The 23,533-nt window shown below is 35.8% G+C and overlaps 2 protein-coding genes across 2 annotated transcripts in view; both read left to right on the forward strand.

The window, feature by feature from the left end:
- Positions 1-509: 509 nt before the first annotated feature.
- On the forward strand, positions 510-2,711 carry LOC132268288 (ABC transporter G family member 5). Its single transcript, XM_059769119.1, has one exon. The coding sequence runs from the start codon at positions 625-627 to the stop codon at positions 2,575-2,577; it is 1,953 nt and encodes a 650-aa protein (XP_059625102.1). The 5' UTR covers positions 510-624; the 3' UTR covers positions 2,578-2,711.
- A 3,007-nt stretch (positions 2,712-5,718) lies between these two features.
- The window catches only part of LOC132268289 (uncharacterized), a 30,000-nt gene continuing 12,185 nt past the window's right edge, over positions 5,719-23,533 (forward strand). The window contains exon 1 of the mRNA XM_059769120.1: positions 5,719-5,938. Within this exon, the coding sequence (XP_059625103.1) occupies positions 5,769-5,938 (170 nt within the window). The 5' untranslated portion in view covers positions 5,719-5,768. The remainder of the gene's footprint in view (positions 5,939-23,533) is intronic.

A 23,533-nucleotide genomic window follows, 5' to 3' on the forward strand; every position in this document is an offset into this window, starting at 1 on the left:
AGGTGACGCTTCAACTGCTCGAGTGTGTTATCCAAGTGACATAAAAGGAGCAATATGCAATATTTGTATAGTTAAAAATTGACTTGCTCCAAAAAAAAATAATTCAAGGGGACATGTTATAATATTTCAATAGTTCTTTGTGTTTTTTTTACACTTCCCTTCTCTCTCCATCCAAAAATAAATAAATAAATATAAATATATATATAAATATAAATAAAAGCTATTAACAAAGCTACTACAATTAATAAAATAAAAAACACTAGAATCTACCATGTCACGGGAACTAGGGGAAAAGTTTGCATATGACAAAATGAACAGCACAGATGTGGCAGGAACAGGTTCACGTGAACCGTGTAAATATATTTTGTAAATAAATTAATAAAATAAAAAACACTTGAATGTACCACGTCACGTGAACAACCGGAAAAGTTTGCATATGACAAAATGACAGCAGAGATGTGGCAAGAACAGGTTCACGTGAACCGTGTAATAATATTGAGAACATAATTGAAATTACAGGTAATCACTTCCAACTTCAAATATAGAGAGAGAAAAATGGTAGTACTGGAAGTATACACAACTTGAACTTGAGTAGCCAAAGAGAGAAAGAGGGACAATTCTTCAATGAAGAAACAAGGCTGTGAGATTGAAGCCATAGGAATCAACTACAAAATCCATACACAAAACAGAGAACACCCTTTTAAGATTTTCAGCAAATTACAAAACCAACAACTACAAGATCACCAAGAGTTAGAAGAACCACCCAATGACTACATTAAGAACAGTACTTCAAGATCAAGAGTAAGGCACGTCCTAACGGATGTCAATTGCCGGGCGAAACCCTGGGAAATCCTGGCCATCATCGGCCCCAGTGGTGCGGGAAAGTCGTCGCTACTCGAGATCCTCGCCGGAAAACTCTCGCCGGCAAGTGCATCAATTTTTGTCAATCAGAAGCCCATTGACAAAGCGCGGTTCAAGAAAATATCCGGGTATGTCACACAGAAGGACACATTGTTTCCACTCCTCACAGTAGAAGAAACCCTAATGTTCAGTGCAAAGCTCCGGTTGAGGCTTCCTCAATCACAGCTGACCTCAAGGGTTAAGTCCTTGATCTACGAACTGGGGCTAGGTCACGTAGCCGGGACACGGGTTGGCGACGACAGAGTCCGTGGGATCTCCGGCGGTGAACGGAGGCGCGTGTCGATCGGTGTGGAGGTCATTCATGATCCAAAAGTTCTAATTCTCGATGAACCCACTTCAGGACTTGACAGTACATCGGCTTTACAAGTTATTGACATTGTGAAAGACATGGCTGAAACCGGAGGTCGTACAATAATTCTCAGTATACATCAACCCGGGTTTCGGATTGTGAAGTTGTTCAATTCCATTCTTCTGTTGGCAAATGGATCAGTTTTGCATCATGGCACTGTTGATCAGCTTGGTGTGCAGTTGAAGTTAATGGGGTTACAACTTCCTCTTCATGTCAACTTAGTGGAGTTCGCGATTGAGTCAATCGAAACAATCAAACAACAGGAAGCAATACATCACCAGCACCAGCACCAAGAAATGGTACCTGCAGCACAGTTACCATCATCTAAAAAACAAGGTGAGAGTACAAGTGGTAAGTTCACCCTACAACAACTCTTCCAACAATCTAAGGTTATTGACGAAGAAATCATCATCATCGATGATACTGATGGGATCGATCTTCCTACCGGTTTCGCAAATTCTAGACTGAAAGAGACCATGATACTCACTCATAGGTTCTCAAAAAACATCTTTCGAACCAAGGAGCTGTTCGCATGCCGGACGCTGCAAATGTTGATCACGGGATTAGTATTGGGGTCCATCTTCTATGATCTTAAGGACAATATAGTCGGAGCTGAAGAAAGGGTAGGCTTATTTGCCTTCATTCTGACCTTTTTATTATCGAGCACCATTGAAGCTCTACCCATATTCTTGCAAGAGAGGGAGATACTAATGAAGGAGACATCTTGTGGGAGCTACAGGGTCTCATCATATGCCATAGCCAATGGTCTTGTTTACTTGCCATTTCTACTCATCCTGGCATTGTTATTTGCAGTACCATTGTATTGGCTTGTGGGTCTCAATAGGAGTTTTAGCGCTTTCATGCACTTCTTGTTGTTGATTTGGTTGATTCTCTACACCGCCAATTCAGTTGTGGTGTGTTTCAGTGCTCTTGTTCCCAATTTCATTGTCGGAAACTCGGTGATTTCTGGTGTGATGGGGTCATTCTTTTTGTTCTCCGGTTACTTCATATCCAAACATGGGATACCTAATTATTGGATTTTCATGCATTATGTATCTTTGTTCAAGTACCCATTTGAGGGGTTCTTGATAAATGAGTTCTCTGGTTCAGGGAAGTGTTTGGACTACGCATTTGGGACATGTGTGATGGGTGGTGAGGATGTGCTTAGAGAGGAAGGATATGGAGAGGAAAGTAGATGGAGGAATGTGGTCATCATGGTCTGCTTCATTGCTGTATACAGGTTCATTTCTTATGTCATTCTCAGATGTAGATGCTCTCAGAGAGGTCTCAAGCGAGCCCTGGTTTGAACAAAGCATGTGCTTCTATCTCTATATTATTAGAAAAGTGACAGGTTGAATTGATATTTTTTGGAACTTATGTCAAAGAATATTATTCACAGAGTTCAATAATTAAGAATTGTAATTGTTATAGTTTTTTTTTTTTTTTTTTTCTTCCTGAATAATTGTTATAGTTAACATGACACGCAAATCAACTCTCTCTCTCTCTCTCTCCCTCCGCATGTTAGTATTAATTTGTTTGTTTTGTTATAACAACTATTTATTATTGTTATTATTATTATTAAAATTAATCATTTTATATCAACCAACAAAAGTTGAAAACCAATTACATTTATACAAGGAACATTCTGCCAGCTGAAAACCCTAAACCCACTTAGAAGTAAAAATTAACATCAACGGATCAATTACCTAGCGATATTAAATTCTTAAATATGTGTGTGGGAGTACCAATTAATAATAATAATAATAATAAAAATTACCGTTGGAAAAATAAACCAAATACATGAACCAACTCATGTGTGGAATGCATGCACTATTTCATTAAGAGATGAAACACTTGTATTAAACTTATTGTTTTATTTATTGTCTTGTAATTTGTATCTTTCTAGAGTCATGTATTGGTACCTATAAATACATGTTCTTAAGTTCTTTTGTAAGGAAGATGTGAGAAAGAATATATCAGAATTTGAAAGTTTTATATAAAAGTTGTATATGTTTTCCTTCTTCACGTTGAGTGCTTCCTATAAATTGGTATCAGAGCCAATTTTAAAACAAAAAGGTAGCAAAAAAATTTCACAATTATCTCATGGCAAACACAAGCAATTGGGCTTCTCTTATTCCTCGCTTCAATGGAGACAATTATAATTATTGGAGCAATAATGTAAAGGTGCTGCTCAAATCAATGAAGTTATAGAATGTTGTTGAAGAGGGTTTTAATGAACTCGAAAACAAAGATGATTTAACTCAAGTACAAAAAAATAAAATAAAAAGCATAAGGGTGAAAAATAAGCAACACTACCAAGTGTGGGAAGCAACACATGCCATGTAGCCAATCCCACGAGGAGATGCCAAATATCCTCTCTCGAACTTGGACCTAAAAATTTGTTAAAACAACACTGAAGCGCCAAGTATAAAAGTATAGATAGCAAAGCTGAAAGTAAGCACTCATGCTTTTATTATAACCAAGTTAATACAGGAAAGGAAAACAAAATTGTGCACATATAAAGTGCAGCTATAATTCATGCCAAAACGCAGCCCAAAATTGCAATTTAGGATTCCTTCTAAATAGTCCAAGACCCATCTAGTTGATCCAAACACTACAATCCAAATTTATAACCTTCTAAAATAAAATAAAAATAACATAAATAAACAATTTAACTAAACAATTATGCATCTAAAAGCCATTTAATTAAATAAATACATCACACATGAAATCAATTAAAAGAATGTACATACACAATTAGCCAAATCAATGAATTTAAATTAAACCAAATAAAATAATTAAATAAAGCAATTAATCAAATAATCACACAATTAACTATAAAAGTAAATAAAAAAATAACCACATAATTAAATAAAAATGTAATTAAAACACTTAAATAAATCTCATAAATTAGGGGTATTACACTGGCCTAGCTTTGCTGGGGAGACTCGGGTGTTGAAGGAAAAAGTCCAGAAATTGCCCTAGTTATGCTGGAGGTGGCCAATAATTGATATATTTGATATAGAATTGTTGTTATGTATTTATTGAAATAAATTATATATTTCTTTCTCTAATTAGATTTTCTTTTATATCATGTCACTAAATTCTACTATTATATTATTATTATTCATATTTCTCCTCTAATTTGGTTTTCTTTTGTTGAATTAAATAAGTAAATTTTTTAAAATTATATTAGATTTCTTTTTATTAAATTTCATTAATTTAATTTTTAAATAATATATATATATATATATATATATATATATATATATATACTTCTCTAATTAGATTTCCTACTACTATATTATTATTATTAGTAGTATTTTCTACTACTATATTATTATATAAGTATTTTAATGGAGTATATATTATATATTTTCTTTTCTAATTAGATTTTTATTTATTAAATTTTAGTATTTCTTACTATTATTTTATTATTATTATTAGTAATTTTTCATTCTCTAATTAGATTCATTTTATTGAATTAAATAACTATTTTTTTTTAATATTATATATTTCCTTCTAGAAATAAATTTTCTTTTTTGAAATTTTAGTAGTTTAATTTTTTAATATTATATATTTCCTTATCTAGTTAGATTTCATTTTATTGAATTTTAGTATTTCCAATTGTTATATTATTGTTCATATTCTTTTTTATTATATTTTTATTATAAAATAATGTAGTGAAACTTTTTAATGTACTGAAAAGGTAATAATGTGCTAAACTCTTTGTAATTTTAATAATAATATAGATAAAGATATATGATTTGTTGTTGATAGAGAGATGGGGTACACTGGTGGCAATATTGGTTGGATGAGGTGGTTCCGGTGGCATGAGGAACCGAGGTGGAGAGGGGAAGAAGAGATGAGAGAGAATAAATGAATATTTTACATTAAAATAATAAATTGCAAATAAGGGTATAATTGACTTTTCAAATACATAATTAACATCAATTAGTCCATTAAAAGTCTCAAGAGAGGTCAAAACAATAAAATAATAAACCCCAAACGTTCATTAGTGTGTAATTTAATATAATTTTAAGGAAGATCAGTGTAATTTATCCAAAATACATTTAAAGTACAAGGGTTATATGGTAATTTTAGCACTTCCGTACACTGTTGGGGTGTAAGTGTTACAAAACATGAATATCAGGGTTCGTTGTCATTTTTAAAACTATGAGAGTACCCTGTGCAAAAACCCCAAACGTCCGTCAGTGTGTAATTTGATAAAATTTTAAGGGAAGTCAGTATAATTTTTTCAAAATACATTTAAAGTGCAAGGGTTATATGGTAATTTTAGCACTTCCGTACACGGTTGGGGTGTAAGTGTTACAAAACATGAATAAATATCAGGGTTCGTTGTCATTTTTAAAACTATGAGAGCACCCTGTGCAATTTATGCATTAGTGAGGGTGTAAGTGCACTTAACCTTTTTATAATTTATGATACCAAATCTCACAATGGGGGAGTGTGCGTGTGTGCAGAGCCTAAAACTAAAATGAAAGAGGGCGAAAAAGGAATAGTGGAAGAAGAAGAAATTAGTAAGGAGAAGGAGGAGAAGGTATGCAAGAGGTGCAAACAAACATACAGTCCCTCATCCAATAGCCCATCCTCTTGCCGTTTTCATCCTTCCTTCTTTGTCTGTCGTCGTCACGACGATCAGAAAAGGTATCATAATTACTCCCCCTTTTCTCTCTCTAAAACTATCCATCGTCTTAAACATCATCATTCCTTGGTGATAATTTTTTATATTTCAATGTTTCTTCTTGTTTTGTTGAGACAAAAGTTTAGGCTTCTAATTCAACCCACCCCATGACCCCTATCTATATAGCCTATGATTATGTGTTGATCATTCATTCATTTGTTTTATGGCCTTTTGCTTATTTGTCTTATGTGTCTGAATTTATTCATAAATATGGATAATTGGGTCTGATTTCTTTATTTGTTTCAACTTTTTTCCAGAAATCATTTAGTTATCCTAAACTTGTCCTTGCTTACAGTTGAAAATTTGACTATATGTTAAATATATGTAGTAGCTAAATTTAAGAATAGAAAGAACAAACTACAGAAAGTGTGGATTCAGTATTCAACGCCTAAAACAGGTAAAATATACTGCTTCTGCAAAATGCAGATATTCAATTTTGCTCTGCTTAATAAATTGCTTAAATTTACAGTGATACATTGGGTTAATGACGTTGCGGAAGCGATTATACGTTCACATGCAATCTCCTTTTTTGGCTGAGTTGAATTTCTTAACTTTATCATCTTCAATTACAAGAGGCCAAACAACATGATTTTTCTTCTGATCAATCTCTTGAAAATTACCATTTGCTTCTACAAAATTGTTGTTATTTTTCTTCTTGTAATTGTCATAGGCCGGAAGCCTACGTTAAGGTACAGGAATGTCAATTATATTCGGTTGGCCGCGAGGAACATAATCGGCGCGAACTCGAACTACTTACTGATCCTGGTTGTCACCAATGCCAAGTTCAGCGAGTCTATGTCGGATTTGCAGTACCATACGCTCCATCTGATCCATTTGCTGTTCTCGAACATCAATGGCTGCCCAAAGGACCTGCACTCTCCGATCATCGTCGCAAGAGCTGTTGCTACCAAAACGAGCAATCGTCATCAGATTAGGCTCTGATACCAACTAACGTAGCAGAAGCGATAAAAACGTTCACATGGAACGAGGGTTCTCTTGAATCCACAAGATAGGGTATCTTGAATCCACAAGGTGGTAACTTTATCTATGTTCCAAATTCCATGCTCTGTTGCTGATAGGATCGAAAAAATTCAAAGGGATTTCCTTTGGGGCAGAAGGGGCGAAGACTTCAAGTATTAACTTGTCAGATGGGAGAAATTTTTCAAGCCCATGAAGTTGGGTGGTCTTGGTATTAGAAGGTTGGTTTCTTTTAATCAAGCTCTTTTGGGTAAATGGTTGTGGAGATACGGGAGAGAAAGACATCGCCCTTGGCGAAGGTTAGTTTCATGTCGGTATGGAGAAGAGAGTGGTGGCTAGTGTACCGGTCTGGTTCATCTTGCGGGAGGAGTCGGGGTGAAAATCCATCCGGAAGGGATGGGATGTTTTCTCTACTCATATCAGGTTCAAAGCTCGTGATGGCAGATGTGTTTGTTTCTGGGAGGATCTTTGGTGTGGTGACCAACCATTATCTTGTACTTTTTCCAGATTATACAGTATTGCAGTTGATAGACATGCCTACGTAGTTGACTGTTATCTGCTTGATAGTAGTGGGATTACGTGGTATGTGCACTTTAGGCGTTCCTTTCAGGATTGGGAGCTGGACGAGGTGTGTGTTCTTCTGGATTTGCTGTATAGGCAGAAGGCAGTTGGCAAAGGTAGTGACGAACTAATATGGATTCCTTCTTCCCATGGTCGTTTCGTAATGCGATCTTTGTTCTTATCTCTATCTAATTTTGTTAGTCTTGACTTCCCGTGGAAGACCATTTAGTGTTCTATGGCTCCAACTAGGGTGGCATTCTTTGTTTGGATTGCTGTATGGGTTAAGATACTGACGATTGATAATTTGAGGAAGCGGGGTAACTATTTTATTAATTGGTGTTGTTTATGCAAGCAAGATGGTGAGTCAGTTGATTATATCCTCATGCATTGTCCTGTGGCGTATGATTGTTGGAATCTTATTCTTGGGTTGTTTGGTATGCGTTGGGAAATGCCACATTCTTCGAAGGATTTGATTCAAGCTTGGAGAGGATGTCGTGTGAGTATAGGTGTACGTAATTATTGGAGAATTGTCCCACATTGCGTTTGGTGGTGCATCTGGAAGGAGAGGAATAGTAGAATGTTCGAATGAAAGGAATCGTCCACGGCGACGCTAGAACTTCATATTATTCGTTCTCTTTTCAATTACATGAAGATGTTCCTCTTCCGATGATTTAATTATTTTTTTGGATTCTTTGAGGCCTTAGTCCAAAAGAATAGACAAAGTCAATTTCAGGCTATCTACAAAGTCCAAAAGAATATCCATAGATATACAATTCCGCTCATTAACCCAAAAAAAGAGAGAAGATAGAATATTAAACTTGAGAGACCAAATAGGGGACTCCTCGCCCTCAAAGGATATCTTATTCCTCTCGTGCCATAACCCCCATCAAATACAAAGGGGAGTGGCACTCCCAGCATCTCTGACTCGGCTACTTGGCTCTCCACTGTACACCCTTTCCAAGCCTGGAACATACCAACCGTCGACCCTGAAACAACCCAATCCACACCAAAAACGATCAAGATAGACTAAACATCCCTTGCCACGAGGCAATGCGACAAAAGATGTTTCACAGATTGTCAGATTCTGCCGACTTCTTCACATGCATCACCAATTCACCACAATATGACGCCTCCTTCTAAGGTTGTCAAGAGTGAGGATACTTCCAAGGGCAGTAGTCCAAGTGAAAAAGGCCACCTTCAATGGAGCTTTAGTTTTCCACATAGTTTTCCAGGGGAAGATGGGGCATCAAGGCTCTGTAAGGCAGCAGTAAAACGACCTAACCTCAAATGCCCTTCCAGAGGTGCCCAACCACACCATCTCATCCATACCCTCACCCTCCACCACCTGCATATAGATCGATTCCAGAACATTTGCAACCTCCAAGGCCCAATCATTAAAATTTTTGCGGAACTGCGCATCCTAAGAAGCCCTCCCATTATCAAGCTGATACTGGTCAGTAGCCATAGCATGCTTATTCACTGTGATCCTGAAAATACGAGGAAACTTGCGAGCCAGAGCAAAATCCCCACACCAATGGTCCTCCCAAAAGCAAACATGACTTCCGCTCCAAACTTTGAACCGGATCCGTTTGGAGAACTCATCCCATCTTTTCCGGATAAGCTTCCAAGAGCCCATGCCCGCTGGTGATCTCACCTCCCTAGGAGTCCACCCTCCAAAATCTTCCCCATAATGGCATGCAATAACACGCCTCCAAAGATAAGACCTCTCCCTTCCATCTGTCCAAAGCCATTTACCCATCAGTGCCTTATTAAACAGCTCCAACTTTTGGATCCCCAAACCTCCTTTTCTAATAGGGGTACATACTCCATCCCAATTGACCAACTGATACTTGAACTCGTCTCCCATGCCTCCCTACAGAAAATTTGGCTGTATCTGGTCCAGTCTATGAACCACCGTTATGGACATCGGGAAAAGGGACATAAAATAGGTAGGGAGATTCGAAAGGGTGCTTTTCATGAAAGTAAGCTTTCCCCCTTTGCTCAAGTATTGTTTCTTCCACCCTGAAAGCCCCCTCTGAAAGCGCTCAACAACCGGGTCCCCAACTGAAACCCTCCTCGACGTGGTTCCCAAAGGTAGCCCTAAGTAGGAGATTGGAAACGACCCAACTCAACACCCCAAAATATCTGCTAACTCATGGATAAACTCTACATCCCCAACTTGAACTATCTCACTTTTCCCAATATTGATCTTCAGCCACGAAGCAACTCGAAAACAAGCCAAGATACACCTCAAATTTCTCAGCTGGGCAACACTAGGATTGCAGAAAACAATAATGTCATCTGTAAAGAGCAAATGGGAGATGGCCAACTGATTTGGAATGCGTCCCACCTTAAAAACTTGGATGAAGCCAAGCTGTTCTGCCCTCCCCATCAAGTTGCGGAAGGTCTCCATAACAATAATGAATAAGAAGGGTGAGAGCGGACCTCCCTGGCCTAACCCTATAGAGCTAGCAAAGAAACCTGCTGGTGACCCATTCACCAAGACTGAAAAGCGGATAGTCGAAATGCAATGGTAGATCCATGTCCTCCATTTCTGCCCGAACCCCATCCTGACCATCAAATACATAAAAAAATTTCCAGCAAACATGGTCATACGCTTTTTCAACATCCAATTTACAAACAATCCATGGATCTCCACTTCAATTTTTCTTTCTTTTTGCAGGGAGCAAATACTAAGAATTCCTTCACACAAAAGCTTAGCTTCTCTTTATTTTGTTTTTTTTCTGGAAAGAATAAATATATGTATTTTAATGCCAATACTTTCACTATTGCAAACACACTACGATAAATCATCTCCATTACCTCCTCTCTTGAAGGCACAATTACGTTCACAATAAACATATTCATACTATCAAAAACACCAATTTACAACATGTACTGAAGCCCACTCAATAATTATTGGCTCTATTATCATCACCACATCCTCACATCTAGACCATACTTTTTAATGTCTAATAAATAATAATAAAAAAAGAAGTGTGGTTTATGGATTTTAAGAGTTTTTATGATAAGTAAGAAATGTAATTGAACTATTGAAGGAGTAATAGTGCTTATAACCCTAGCGTATGTGCAAGGTCTGATCTAGACCTAGAGGCAGTAAATAAGTCTTGATATCCAAATAGCAAACTGATGTAGAATGCGAAGGGCTCTGTTACATCGTATGCATGAGCCCGCACTAATTTATGGAGATCAAGACATGATCCGTATGCATGAGCCGTACATGACTCTCACATATGATTGGAGAAGGGGCAAGGAAAGATAGATTTTAGGTTTCCTTTATATATTTTAGGAATTAGAATAATTAGAAGTTATTATATATATATATATATATATATATATATATATATATATATATATTTTTTTTTTTTTTTTTTTGATAAGTAGAAGTTATTTTATATGTTATTATTTTTTTATTTTCCTATTTGAATAATATTGGTGGTTTTTAAACTTCTTTGTGTTCTTCTCCCCCAGTATTCTAACTCTTCTCAATCCTTCAGTCTGTCAACTCTAAGCAGCCTATTTGTTTCAATCTGTCTTTCTTCTCATCCCCTTCTTCTAGTCTTGTCTCCCCTTTTGTCTTCTCATCCCCTTCTTTCTCTCTTTCTTATTTTACTATTATTGCATCAGATTGTTTGGTATACACCAAGTCGTATCAAAACACTTTCTGGTCCTACATTGAGCATTCTAGCCCTACATCACAAACTTTAATAGAAATTTGAAATCTAAACTACTTTTATGGATACTAGCAAGAAATCACGTGCGATGCACATGAGTAAATTTTTTTTTAATATATAACTATGGATAAATAAATTTATGAATGCTAGACTTTGTTAATCATCTATATTGATGTATTTACTTAAAAATAATTTAACAATTATTTTTATTTTTTCTGCTTCTTTCTAGAACATTGGAGAGTTTATAGAAGTTTTTATGTTGGCGAGAATTCTAAAAGAGTGCAAAGCTTGTAAATATGGAGATGCTTGGGTATTATTGTGAATTTTTTTTCAAGAATTATAAGTATAAATCAAGAGAAAGCTTCTATTAATCTAAAAACTATAAATTAATCTATATTAATGTATTCTTTGTTGTGATCACAAAGAATACTTATCCGTTTCATTGCTCTCATGTACCGTGGTTTCAAGGCCCGTGAGATGGAACTATTGTTTTTCTGGCATTGTTGAAAATTAAATAAAATTGACAATCACTCACTTATAAACTCCCAAATCCAGAGTTACTTGATTGGTACGCCAACACAATATGTAAGGCTGACTAGTTAAATGTTGTGTTCTTTGAATAATAAAAACTGTGAAGAAGTAATATTACAAAGAGACGTGATGGTTAACTAATACCATTTAAGAGGAGTTGAAAAACCATAACTGTTTAGAAGGACTTCACCAACGGCTGTATTCTTTTAGCCGACCATTGCATAGATTGTTGGTAGTTAAAAATTCAATTGCAATTGGTAGTCAAATAATACAAAGAGTCGTGATTATTCATCATTTATTAGGAAGAGATGTTAATTGCTAAGAGATTTGAAAAGGCACAAGTTCTATATTAAGAAACTTATAAAAGGATGCAGGGAAAAGATAAAGTGGATCTGGCCCTTCTAATTCTTTCCATCTAAGTCAATATTTTGAGGAATCTTTAGAGCTCTTCTTTGGAATAAATCCTTCTCGATGGACTTGTAACTTTTGTTCTTCGTGTAGATGTGTGCAAGATTGCTTTTGGTGTTGAAACGTTTTTGAAGCACTAGGATCTTTGAATTTCAACAGACAAATCACACTCACTATGTAGATGTATGATGATTAATGCCACCGAAAAAACAAAAAGAGACTAGAGTAACAAAATTGCTAGAATGCACATAATATAGTTGATTAGTTGTAAATGCGTGAGTTGTCTTTCATTTTATTTATTTTTAATAAATAAAGGGTATATTAGAGAGCGTTCAAACGGGGCGCATCCTGAAATATGTACAAAGAAAGGTCCTAGGGACCCAAGGAAACCTCCATGATTTCCTCTAAAGATATATAATTTCTCCCCATCACCTAGCTAAAAATAGAACTAATAATAGTAAATTTCAGCACCCCAATGGAAGATTCCTCCCCCTCAAAAGATCTTCTATTCTGCTCCTTCCAAATACACCACCAAACACAAAGGGGAGAAGCCCTCCAAAAGTGCCAGGCATGGGCCCCCACACTGAAGCCTCTCTAATTGTCAATCAAATCCCTCGAGGACCGAGGCATGACCCACTGAATGCTGAACAAACCAAAAATAAGGCTCCAGCAGGCTTAAGCCACAGAGCAATGCAAAAGAAGGTGATTTATGGACTCTCCATCATTCTTACACAACACCAGTTGAGTGTGATATGTCTTCGCTTTCTCAAATTGTCCAATGTCAAAATCTTGTCCCAAACTGCAGTCTAGGCAAAAAATGCCACTTTGAGAGGAGCCTTTGAATGCCTCACCGTCTTCCACAGGATATTGGAACCATGAAACCCGGCAAAAGAAAAACAAAGAACGGACCTCAAAACTCCTCTGAGGAGAAGGCACCCAAATCAAGGAATCAGACCCTCTTCCATCCACCTTCTGTCTATACAACAAATGCAGCAGGCCAGAAACATCATCAAGCTCCCAATCTTGAAAGGAACGCCGAAAACGCACATCCCACGTAAGCCTACCGTTATCAAGTCGATAATAGTCTGCTACTATAACATGTCTATCCACAACATGCTAGGCTTTAGGTTTCAATTGTTTATATTGATATTGGAATCGACAATTCTGCAACTCTGATTCATGTTTTGGAAGCATGTTTGGTGTGGAGAGGTGGCATTGGCTAGTAGGTTTCCTAGACTTTATAGGATGGTTGAGGAGAAGCATGTGGTGGTGGCAGATTATTTTACGTTAGAGAATGGGAGAGCTAGTTGGGATGTAAGATTTTGCAAGAATTTTAATGGTTGGGAGTTGTTGGAGTTTACCGAATTAATGGGATTAATTTATAGTCAAGTAGTAGAGGGGGAAGGAAGGGATGAGATGGTGTGGACGGGGGATCCTAGAGGGGTGTTTAAGGTGAGGCTGTTTTATAGAAGTCTTACGAATTCGATAAGCAACGGGTTTCCTTGGAAGGCTGTTTGGAGGACTTTAGCTCCATTGAAGGTGGCTTTTTTCACACGGATAGCAGTAGCGGTGCTTGGCAGCATTCTTACTATGGACAATCTCAGAAAAAGACTCCAAATAACAGTTAATTGGTGTTGCATGTGTAAGAAGGCGGACGAGTCGGTTAATTATCTCTTGTTGCATTGTAGAGTGGTAGCGGATGTTTGGAGTTTGGTCTTGAATGTTTTTGGGGTGGACTGGGTGGTGTCAAGTAACATGATTGATATTTTAGAAGCTTGGAGAGGGAGACGAGTGGGAAGTATGGTTAGGAAGGCGTGGAGGGCTGCACCTCTTTGTATTTGGTGGGGGTTGTGGCATGAGCGAAATAGGAGATCTTTCAAATGACAGGAGTCGCCGGTGTGGGTTATCAAGGCGAATATTTTGCATTCTCTTTATTCTTGGGTTAATGGGACAAATTACCCATCTATAGATAGTTTTCTGGATTTTGTTGACAACTTATCGTTGTAATGACGCATTTTGCGTATTTTGTTTGCTTTGTTAAGGGTTTGCTCCCCTTTGAGCGCGTTTGTTAATATATTTTTACTTATAAAAAAAAAAAAATCAAATAAAGTTCTGATTGATTGAAATTACATCAGAGGCCTTTGATCCCTTGATCGGTTGAAGTGTTTTTTTTTTTTTTGGGAAGGCATGAATCCTTAGGACCCCTCAACAACCTGACTAATCCCCGAGAACCCAGAAGGGCGCCTCCTCACCCGGCCAGGTAAGTCACTACTAGGGCAGCGGAGGCTAGCTACAAAGAACACCCAGTGGGACTCGAATCCCAGACCTTGGGCTTGCTAAGCTCCAATGTCAAGCGAGTAAACCGCTGGGCGATATCCGAAGTGGATTCGACCGGTTGTAGTTGCCTAGTCTTTCAGAATAGAAACTTCTAAAAGCACTTTTGTGCATTCCAAATGGGAATTTTTAAGATTTTCATGTAATTTTAAAATTGTGACATGTTTAAAACATGAATGCACATAAATCATGAACCCTAGTTTGGTGAGTGCATAAATGAGAGTTGCAATTACTTTTTGTCCTTGTTTGTAATTTTGATTCAATGATTGCCCTTGGATAGAGTTACCTCAACCAACTTTTGAAAAAGTAGTCTAGCTATAAGATGAAATTATACACTCTCAAGTTTTGAACAAAATTTGCCAACTATGGTATTAACATAACAATAATTTATTTGCCTTCTTTTTTTCTTTGATATTTTAGTAATACAGAAGTCAAATATGGTTCATAGATCTCTATGCAAAAAAATACATTATTGTTGTGGTGTTGATGTGGCAGTGATTGTGATCATGGTGGTTGTAGAGTCAATTTCATTATAGTGATGCACTGATGTTGGAGTGGTGATTGTGGTGTTCAGTGGTTGTCTTGGTGCAGAAAAGATGGTGATGAGTCTAATGTCGATCACTGTAGTTGTTGAAGTTTTTTGTAGCGTTAACTGGTTTATAATTTCCACGTGTGGTTGAGCACTAAAGCTAGCAGCTAGCAGCTAGCAAGTAGCTGTCAAGCGTGTTTTTGTTGGGAAACGTGCAAGTTTTAAAAACTTTTCGAGGGATTTTCTTTCACAGATCTTAATTCATCACATAGAGACAAGTTTTATGCAAAAATAAAATATGATGAATCATTCAATTAATGGATTGAATACTTATATCAAAGGTCTGAGTAAACCTTTAAATCTTTCCTCTAAAGTGAATGTTCTCACTTATTGTAGATCCCTTAGCAAGATGCCTTCTCCTTGGATCTCCATCTTCTTGGTAATTGTTATGCCTTTAGGAGTCACTCATAAGCCTCCATGAATGACCTTGGAAAAATAGGCTTGTGGGAGCCTCCATTAGATGAGAACATTAACCCTAATTTTTTTAGAGAGAGAAAATTTATTCCTTTTTCCTTCTCATCAAAATCACACCTAAAATATACATATACCATGCATATTTATAGGCAACATAAAAATAAAGAAAAGGAAACAACAAATCCTTCTCAATCTCTAATTCATATGTCTCAAATCTAATATGATTCCAATATCAAGTTGGGCTATGAGTGAGAATCCATTGGGCCTATTATTTTATTGGCTACAATGAATTAATAATTGGCCCGGTCCATGGACCCAATTCAATTAATTCATAAATTAATTTCTACTCCACTAAAAGAAATTAATTGAACTCCAATTAAATAATAAATAACCTCTAAATCAATATTGCACTTTGACTCCTCTATGCATAATTAGTTATCGGATAAATAAAGCCATCAATCCGACTACTTAATTAATATATTTCTTTTGGTACCATTGATTCTTTCTGGCTCGATCACAATAAAACATTTGTTTGACAAAAATAATAATTTAAGAAATAAATATATAATAAATCATTTTGTCTAAAACCACACGAAGGCCTTCGAATTTACTTTGTGATCAACCATAATCAATACAAAATAAATACAAGTAGCAATGATGCAAATATTGAAAATATAACCCTCTAACTATTAATCACATAACTACTCAAAGTGTCGGTCTAAGGATCCCGAAGAATCCACCGAACAAATCAAAGTAATTATTAATTAATAAAAGAGTCTATAATTTTCTCATGCTTAAGAGTCAAATGCCATGACGATGATAGGGAGTAATTGCATACGACGGCTCTCGCAATATATCTCAACCTAACGCGGATCCAGTTCAAGTCTTAATTAATTATGAGTCCATCCATAATTACTGACTATGAACAATTTATGATTACTATTTATATAGTATGCATTGATTGCCATCACTTACATATATATATAAATATTTCTTGTAATCACAGGGACACTATCAATTTCATAGTGAATCGAAACATAATACATTGAATTCACCAATTATATAAATCATAAATATTTCAAATATGTCAGGAACATATGTCACTATAATCCAGATGGGAATTTGCTATGCCATGGCATATAAATCCCAACAGCTCCCACTTGCCCTCATAGCCAATTCAAATTGCACCTAACACCAATGTTATCCAGATGATGATCAAAATTATTGATCAATGACACCTTTGATAATGGATCAACAAAGTTGTGATCCAATGCAATGTTCTGGCTACAAGTACATTTTCTTGCCGGACAATATCATGTAGAACATGATACTTCCTCTCAGTATATCTTGTTCATCTATAGAACCTTGGGTCATTGGTTTGGACTACTTCTGCACTATTGTCGCAACATAGCTCAATAGGCAGGCTAGTATACTCCATAACTTCTAAATCAGTGAGATCAAACCAATAGGCTTCATTTGCCGCCTTTAAGGCTGCAATGTATTCCACCTGCAGGTTTGAGTCAGCAGTTGAAATCTGCCTAACAATCTACCAACTGATTTCCCTTCCATTAAATGAACATACACTAAGTCATGAACCTCATAGTATCTACTTCTGATTGAAAATCAGAACTAGCATACCTGACTAGGACCATATCATCACATCCTACCTGAGTATGATATCCTTGGTCCTCCTTAGATACTTAATGATATTTTTCACAACAGACCAGTTATCAAGTCCAGGATTGGACTGATATCATCTGACTATCCCTACAATGTATCGAATGTCCTATTTGGTATAAACTATGGCATATATGAGACTCTCATATGCCAAAGCATATAGTTTCAGTCTCATTTGCTCAATCTCCTCTGCTAGTCTTGGAAACCTACTTAATAGAGAGAGCAATCCATATCAATTAAGCAAGAACTCATTCTTTGAGTTATGCATACCAAACCTGGTCAAAACTTATCAATGTAGGATTATTAAGATAAACCTATTTTCCTTTTAACCTGATCTTGCAAAAGCTTAATCCTAGGAATATAGCTTACATCTTGAGAATCCTTCATTTAAAAGTAATTGAACAACTACCTTTTTATTGATGACAAAACTTCCACGTCATTATAAATGAGTAGGATGTCATTAATATATATAGAATCAGAAAAATAATGACATTCCCTTGTACACTCATGATTTATGCACTAAGAAATCTTCTGGTATCTTTTTGTAGATTAACTTGCCTTCCATAGGTATCACCCTACTAGAAAGTTCTACAAGATCTCAAAATTTATTAGAATACATAGATTCCAACTCTGATTTCATAGTAATTCGCCAAAACGATTTGTATCCATATCGGTTCACGCTTCCGTGTAGCTTACTGGGTCCAACTCATGTTTAACAGGGATGTCCATAACGGTCTCACCTAAAAACATGATTCTGTCGGATTGGATAATTATCCTCCCACTACATCAATGTACCGATGAAGGAATCTGTGTACTAGATGATGCTGACACATCAATAGGGAATTCATCTATAATTCTAAATCTCTATACTAAGTGTGTTCATATGTGGTACCTCTGGTACTCATACCATATTCTCTAACACTATGCTTCTAGGTATGTGATTCATAATATGATTCTCCTATAGATAAATAGTGAGTGTAAACAATCAACTTTTATCAATGAGATCATAAAATAATCCGTCCTAGTGACTTTTAGAGTAGCTATCAAATCTATTATGCGTATGATCTGTTTCCAACTTACTTGTCCATATCAAGCGCACATGTACAAGACTACCCCATATGCGCATGTGATTCAAACTAAGATTTAGTCAAAAACACAGCTCAACGGTATCCTTGAGACAGACTAAGATGGAATGTAGTTCATAATACGCATCGATATCATTAATGCTAAACTCTTAAATGAAAGAGATAATGTGGCATAACTGATCATAGATCTAACCATGTTAAGTAGAATTCTGTTATTCCTATTTGACACTTAAATGCATTTAGCGTCAATTGCGGAAAACTGGTACACAACACCCTCATTGACCATATAGTCTTTGCACTATCCGAAGAAATACTCATATCCTCGATCAGATCGAAGTGTCTTGATAAGTTTACCTAATATGTGCTCCACATCAGTCTTGACCTTCTCAGAATATACCAAGAGTTTAAGATTTGTGTTGCATCAGATAAACTTATCCAAAACGTGAGTAATCTTGCTTGGATGTTCATAAGACCACACATGTCAGTGTGTACCGACTCCAATTGTCCTTTATGTTTATTTCATCTGGCTGATTAAGCCCTAAGAGTTATCTATCCTTTAAAACAGGGTTCACAAGTTTGGTTTAGGCTCCTCTGCCTCATTAGGTAATTAACCTTCTTTGACCAATCTTTGAATCTCATTTTGACTGATTACAACCCAAAAATAGACACTAAAAATACAATGAGTAAGGAATAACAATTTTTCTCTTAACATTCAATCTAGAAGATGCAACATTAGTTTCTACATCCTGCAAATCTTAAGAGTTTGTGATTATAGTATATTAACCATCTTTCAATACACCAGAAGTAATCGCATATCTATTCAATTTTATAAAACCAGTTTTACAAAATAACAACACAGTTTTTATAAACCACAAGTGAAACAAGAATAAGATAGCGTCTAACTTCTGTGCATAAAGATAGTTCTCTAATACTAATATCCTCATACTCTTTAATTTCAGATGTAATACTCCCACTGACTTAGCTACAACCTTGACATCAGGTCAAATACAAATATATTCCATATCATCGAGGCTTCTGGATTCCTGAAATCCTTGCAACGAATTGCAAAAATGTTTAATGGCTCCAGAATCTATCCATCAGGAATTAATAGATAAAACCACATAACATGGCTCAATGATTAAATATATATTTACCTATACCACGTCATTGCTTAGACAGTTCGTCCTTTAGTGTCTTCGTTAGCAGCAAAAGAAACAATTTAATTTGCCCTCAACATACACTGCCTTATTCCCTTTAACCTTTTGGATACCCATGTTTTGTGCTAGCCTAGTCCTATTATCATCCTTCTTCTTTACTTTGCCCGTCCACTTGGGCCTAGAAGAAGATGGTATAGACTAGGTTAGATTAATAGGAACGCGCATACTCTTGATTATCCCTTCATCTGTTACCAATTCTATAAGAATATCAGCGAGTGTGAACTCAAACTGATTCCTTATTTAGTTCACTCTAACAGAATCGAACGAGTTTGGTAACAAGGCAATAATCATGTCAACTTGAAACTTACCACTCAAGTCAGCCCTATTGATCTCCAGCCAATTTTTAAATAATAAACAATCATTTTCTAAAATTCGATTTCATACTGGAGTTCCTTAGGCTATCTTGATGCTATTCAAGTCTGACATAGTACTTTGGCATACTGTCTATCTAATCTCACCAAAACATCTTATTGACATTTAAAATGATGCTTGAAGAAAATAAAATAATGTAAATGTTAACTTTGGAGCATATTCGAGGTAATCTCTAGAATATTACACCAAGTCATCTCATTTGCCTTATTTCACTTATTCAAAGCATTAATGTTTTCTTGGGTATCTTAAAGTAAAAGGATTAGGTTTAGGAGTAATAAATACATTTGTACCCTTACGTTGTGAATAAAATATCTAAGTTCCTTTCCCAATCAATATTAATGAGGTCCAGTTACATTGAATATGTAAGCAAGCAGATAAACTGGATTAGACATAATTAATCTGAATATAAATGCATTCATACAATATGCAAGGTGAATTATTAATACTGTCATGCATATTTAAAATTAAAATGAGCTTGTTAACCACATAATATAATAAATCTCAGGAACAAGAGATCATTATTATTATTAGTAAACAATCCCTTTTAAGTAATGCGAGTCCCTCAACCCTGTAGCATAATAAATCAACCAATCAATATGTCAATAACTTATCCTGATGGAGAAGTTCATTATTACTATTGTTGGGATTCATTTGCTATTTGATAAGCACTTCCATAATAATATGTGGGTCCCTTAACCACTGCATGAAAAATCGGATAACCAATACGCCAATAACTTATTCGGTTGGCGAAGTTCATTATCGCTATTGGCGGGCAAATCCCATCATTTCCATATCTCTTAAGACAATGCCTTGTTTATCATATGAAATGATACCCGATTTTGTTTAGCCTTTCTAAAATCACCTAGTGTAGACCACTCTGTTGGGGAGCTAACACTATTGATTTTAGATTGAGTGTATAACGTTATTAAAGCTCTAATGAAAAAATATATATATATATTAAATATCTTGTCATTATAATCTAGACTCTTTAAATCATGCGTATGGCCTTATTTTTAAAGATCTAATTACAATGAACATTTAATATTATTATTTTCATGAGATAACTATTCTTGTAATATTAAGACTCTTCAAATCATGCGTGAGGCCTTATTTTTGAAGATCTAATTACAATGGTGTTAATAACGAAGGCCATGGGGCAATGTATAAAAATCCCCGCTCCCACTCAATTTTTAATCATTCATTATTAGGGTTTTCAATTTATTCATTTACATGATATAATGCATGCAAAACGTCTTGATTTTAATCCAATTAAATTTAGAAAATATTTGGACTTTAAACGATTCACTAATATTTAATTTGAGGCACACATTAAAAATAATTTACAAAAATAATTTGTCGTTTCCCAATAAGTGCACTCAAATTAATGAGTAATCAAATCCAATTAATTTTCATAATTTAATTAATATAAATCAAGTCATTTAATTAAATATTATGGATCCAATGCATGAATAATAATAATAAACAATTAATTATTCCATGCATCAGTTAAATAAATAAATAACAGACAGAAGCAATTTAAATGGCCAATGGATTCAGCTTTTAACATTTAATTGCTCTAATAACTGCATGAGGGTCTTCCATCAGCTTGTAAACACCCGTAGGAGATTGATACATGCTAGGAGAAGCAAAACGAGACTTGAAACGCGCCCGGATTGTGTCTGGCATGTCCCCAGGCGCTGGCACGCGCTAGAGGAGTGGACAGGGTGTCTCCACGCGCCATCATGCGCTGGAGAAGTCAACAGCAATGCCCCACGCGCTCGCACGCGCTGGGGTGGTGTACAGGCGCGTCACGCGCCTGCACTCGCCTGGATAAGGTTCCTTTTGTCCGGCGCGTGTTTAACACGCGCCGGAATGTTGCCCTTGTCTGGCGCGTGATATACACGCGCTAGAATGCACTTTTCCTAACTCCATTGGCGCGTGCACCTCACGTGCTCCATGAATGGTCTCCTCCATGCCTACCATGAACCCTGCCGCGTAGAATCATCTCATGCCGCTGATGCAAATCTAGTGGTCACTGGTGCGCGCGCATGTGGAGCGCGCCGCACCGGATCAGTCCCTCTCCCTCCGGCAATGCCCTCGCTGGCGGCGAACCTCAGGTTGCCGGAATTTCACCGGAAAACCGCCGAAAAATCCAGAAAAATTAATAAAAATTTTCAGAAATTAAATTTAAGCCCAAAAAATTCCAGAAAAATTTAGAAAAATTCCAGAAAATTCTTGAAGCCTAATTTAACCCTCTTGGACCTTCTTGAAGCTTCATAGCATCCTTTGACGAAGATTACATGGCTTTAAAAATATTTACAATTTGAAATACAATGGGAAAAATTAAATTACATCATTGAACTTTCAAACGGCTAAATCAAAGCCTTAATTACATTCATCCAAAGATAAAATTACATTCCAATAATCCTATAAGCTTCATCTATGGCCCAAACACACATCATCATCCATTCACAATTATACATACATCATTATATATCAATATATATCAATATATTAATTCATACATCAACATACATTAATAAATAAATATATATGCATATCAAAATTGGATCCATGAATGATGAATTTTGATAAAAACATGATCTCTAGTAATGAATCAAACCATGCTCTGATACCACTGTTGGAAAACGTGCAAGTTTTAAAAACTTTTCGAGGGATTTTCTTTCACAGATCTTGATTCATCACATAGAGACAAGTTTTATGCAAAAATAAAATATGATGAATCATTCAATTAATGGATTGAATACTTATATCAAAGGTCTGAGTAAACCTTTAAATCTTTCCTCTAAAGTGAATGTTCTCACTTATTGTAGATCCCTTAGCAAGATGCCTTCTCCTTGGATCTCCATCTTCTTGGTAATTGTTATGCCTTTAGGAGTCACTCATAAGCCTCCATGAATGACTTTGGAAAAATAGGCTTGTGGGAGCCTCCATTAGATGAGAACATTAACCCTAATTTTTTTAGAGAGAGAAAATTTATTCTTTTTTCCTTCTCATCAAAATCACACCTAAAATATACATAGACTATGCATATTTATAGGCAACATAAAAATAAAGAAAAGAAAATAACAAATCCTTCTCAATCTCTAATTCATATGTCTCAAATCTAATATGAATCCAATATCAAGTTGGGCTATGAGTGAGAATCCATTGGGCCTATTATTTTATTGGCTACAATGAATTAATAATTGGTCCGGTCCATGGACCCAATTCAATTAATTCATAAATTAATTTCTACTCCACTAAAAGAAATTAATTGAACTCCAATTAAATAATAAATAACCTCTAAATCAATATTGCACTTTGACCCCTCTATGCATAATTAGTTATCGGATAAATAAAGCCATCAATCCGACTACTTAATTAATATATTTCTTTTGGTACCATTGATTATTTCTGGCTCGATCACAATAAAACATTTGTTTGACAAAAATAATAATTTAATAAATAAATATATAATAAATTATTTTGTTTAAAACCACACGAAGGCCTTCGAATTTATTTTGTGATCAACCATAATCAATACAAAATAAATACAAGTAGCAATGATGCAAATATTGAAAATATAACCCTCTAACTATTAATCACATAACTACCCAAAGTGTCGGTCTAAGGATCCCGAAGAATCCGCCGAACAAATCAAAGTAATTATTAATTAATAAAAGAGTCTATAATT

This window comes from Cornus florida, unplaced genomic scaffold (genome assembly GCF_030987335.1).
Source record: "Cornus florida cultivar Cherokee Brave unplaced genomic scaffold, ASM3098733v1 CherokeeBrave_3.0.0_Hap2_Chr08, whole genome shotgun sequence".
Classification (NCBI taxonomy): Eukaryota; Viridiplantae; Streptophyta; class Magnoliopsida; order Cornales; family Cornaceae; genus Cornus; species Cornus florida.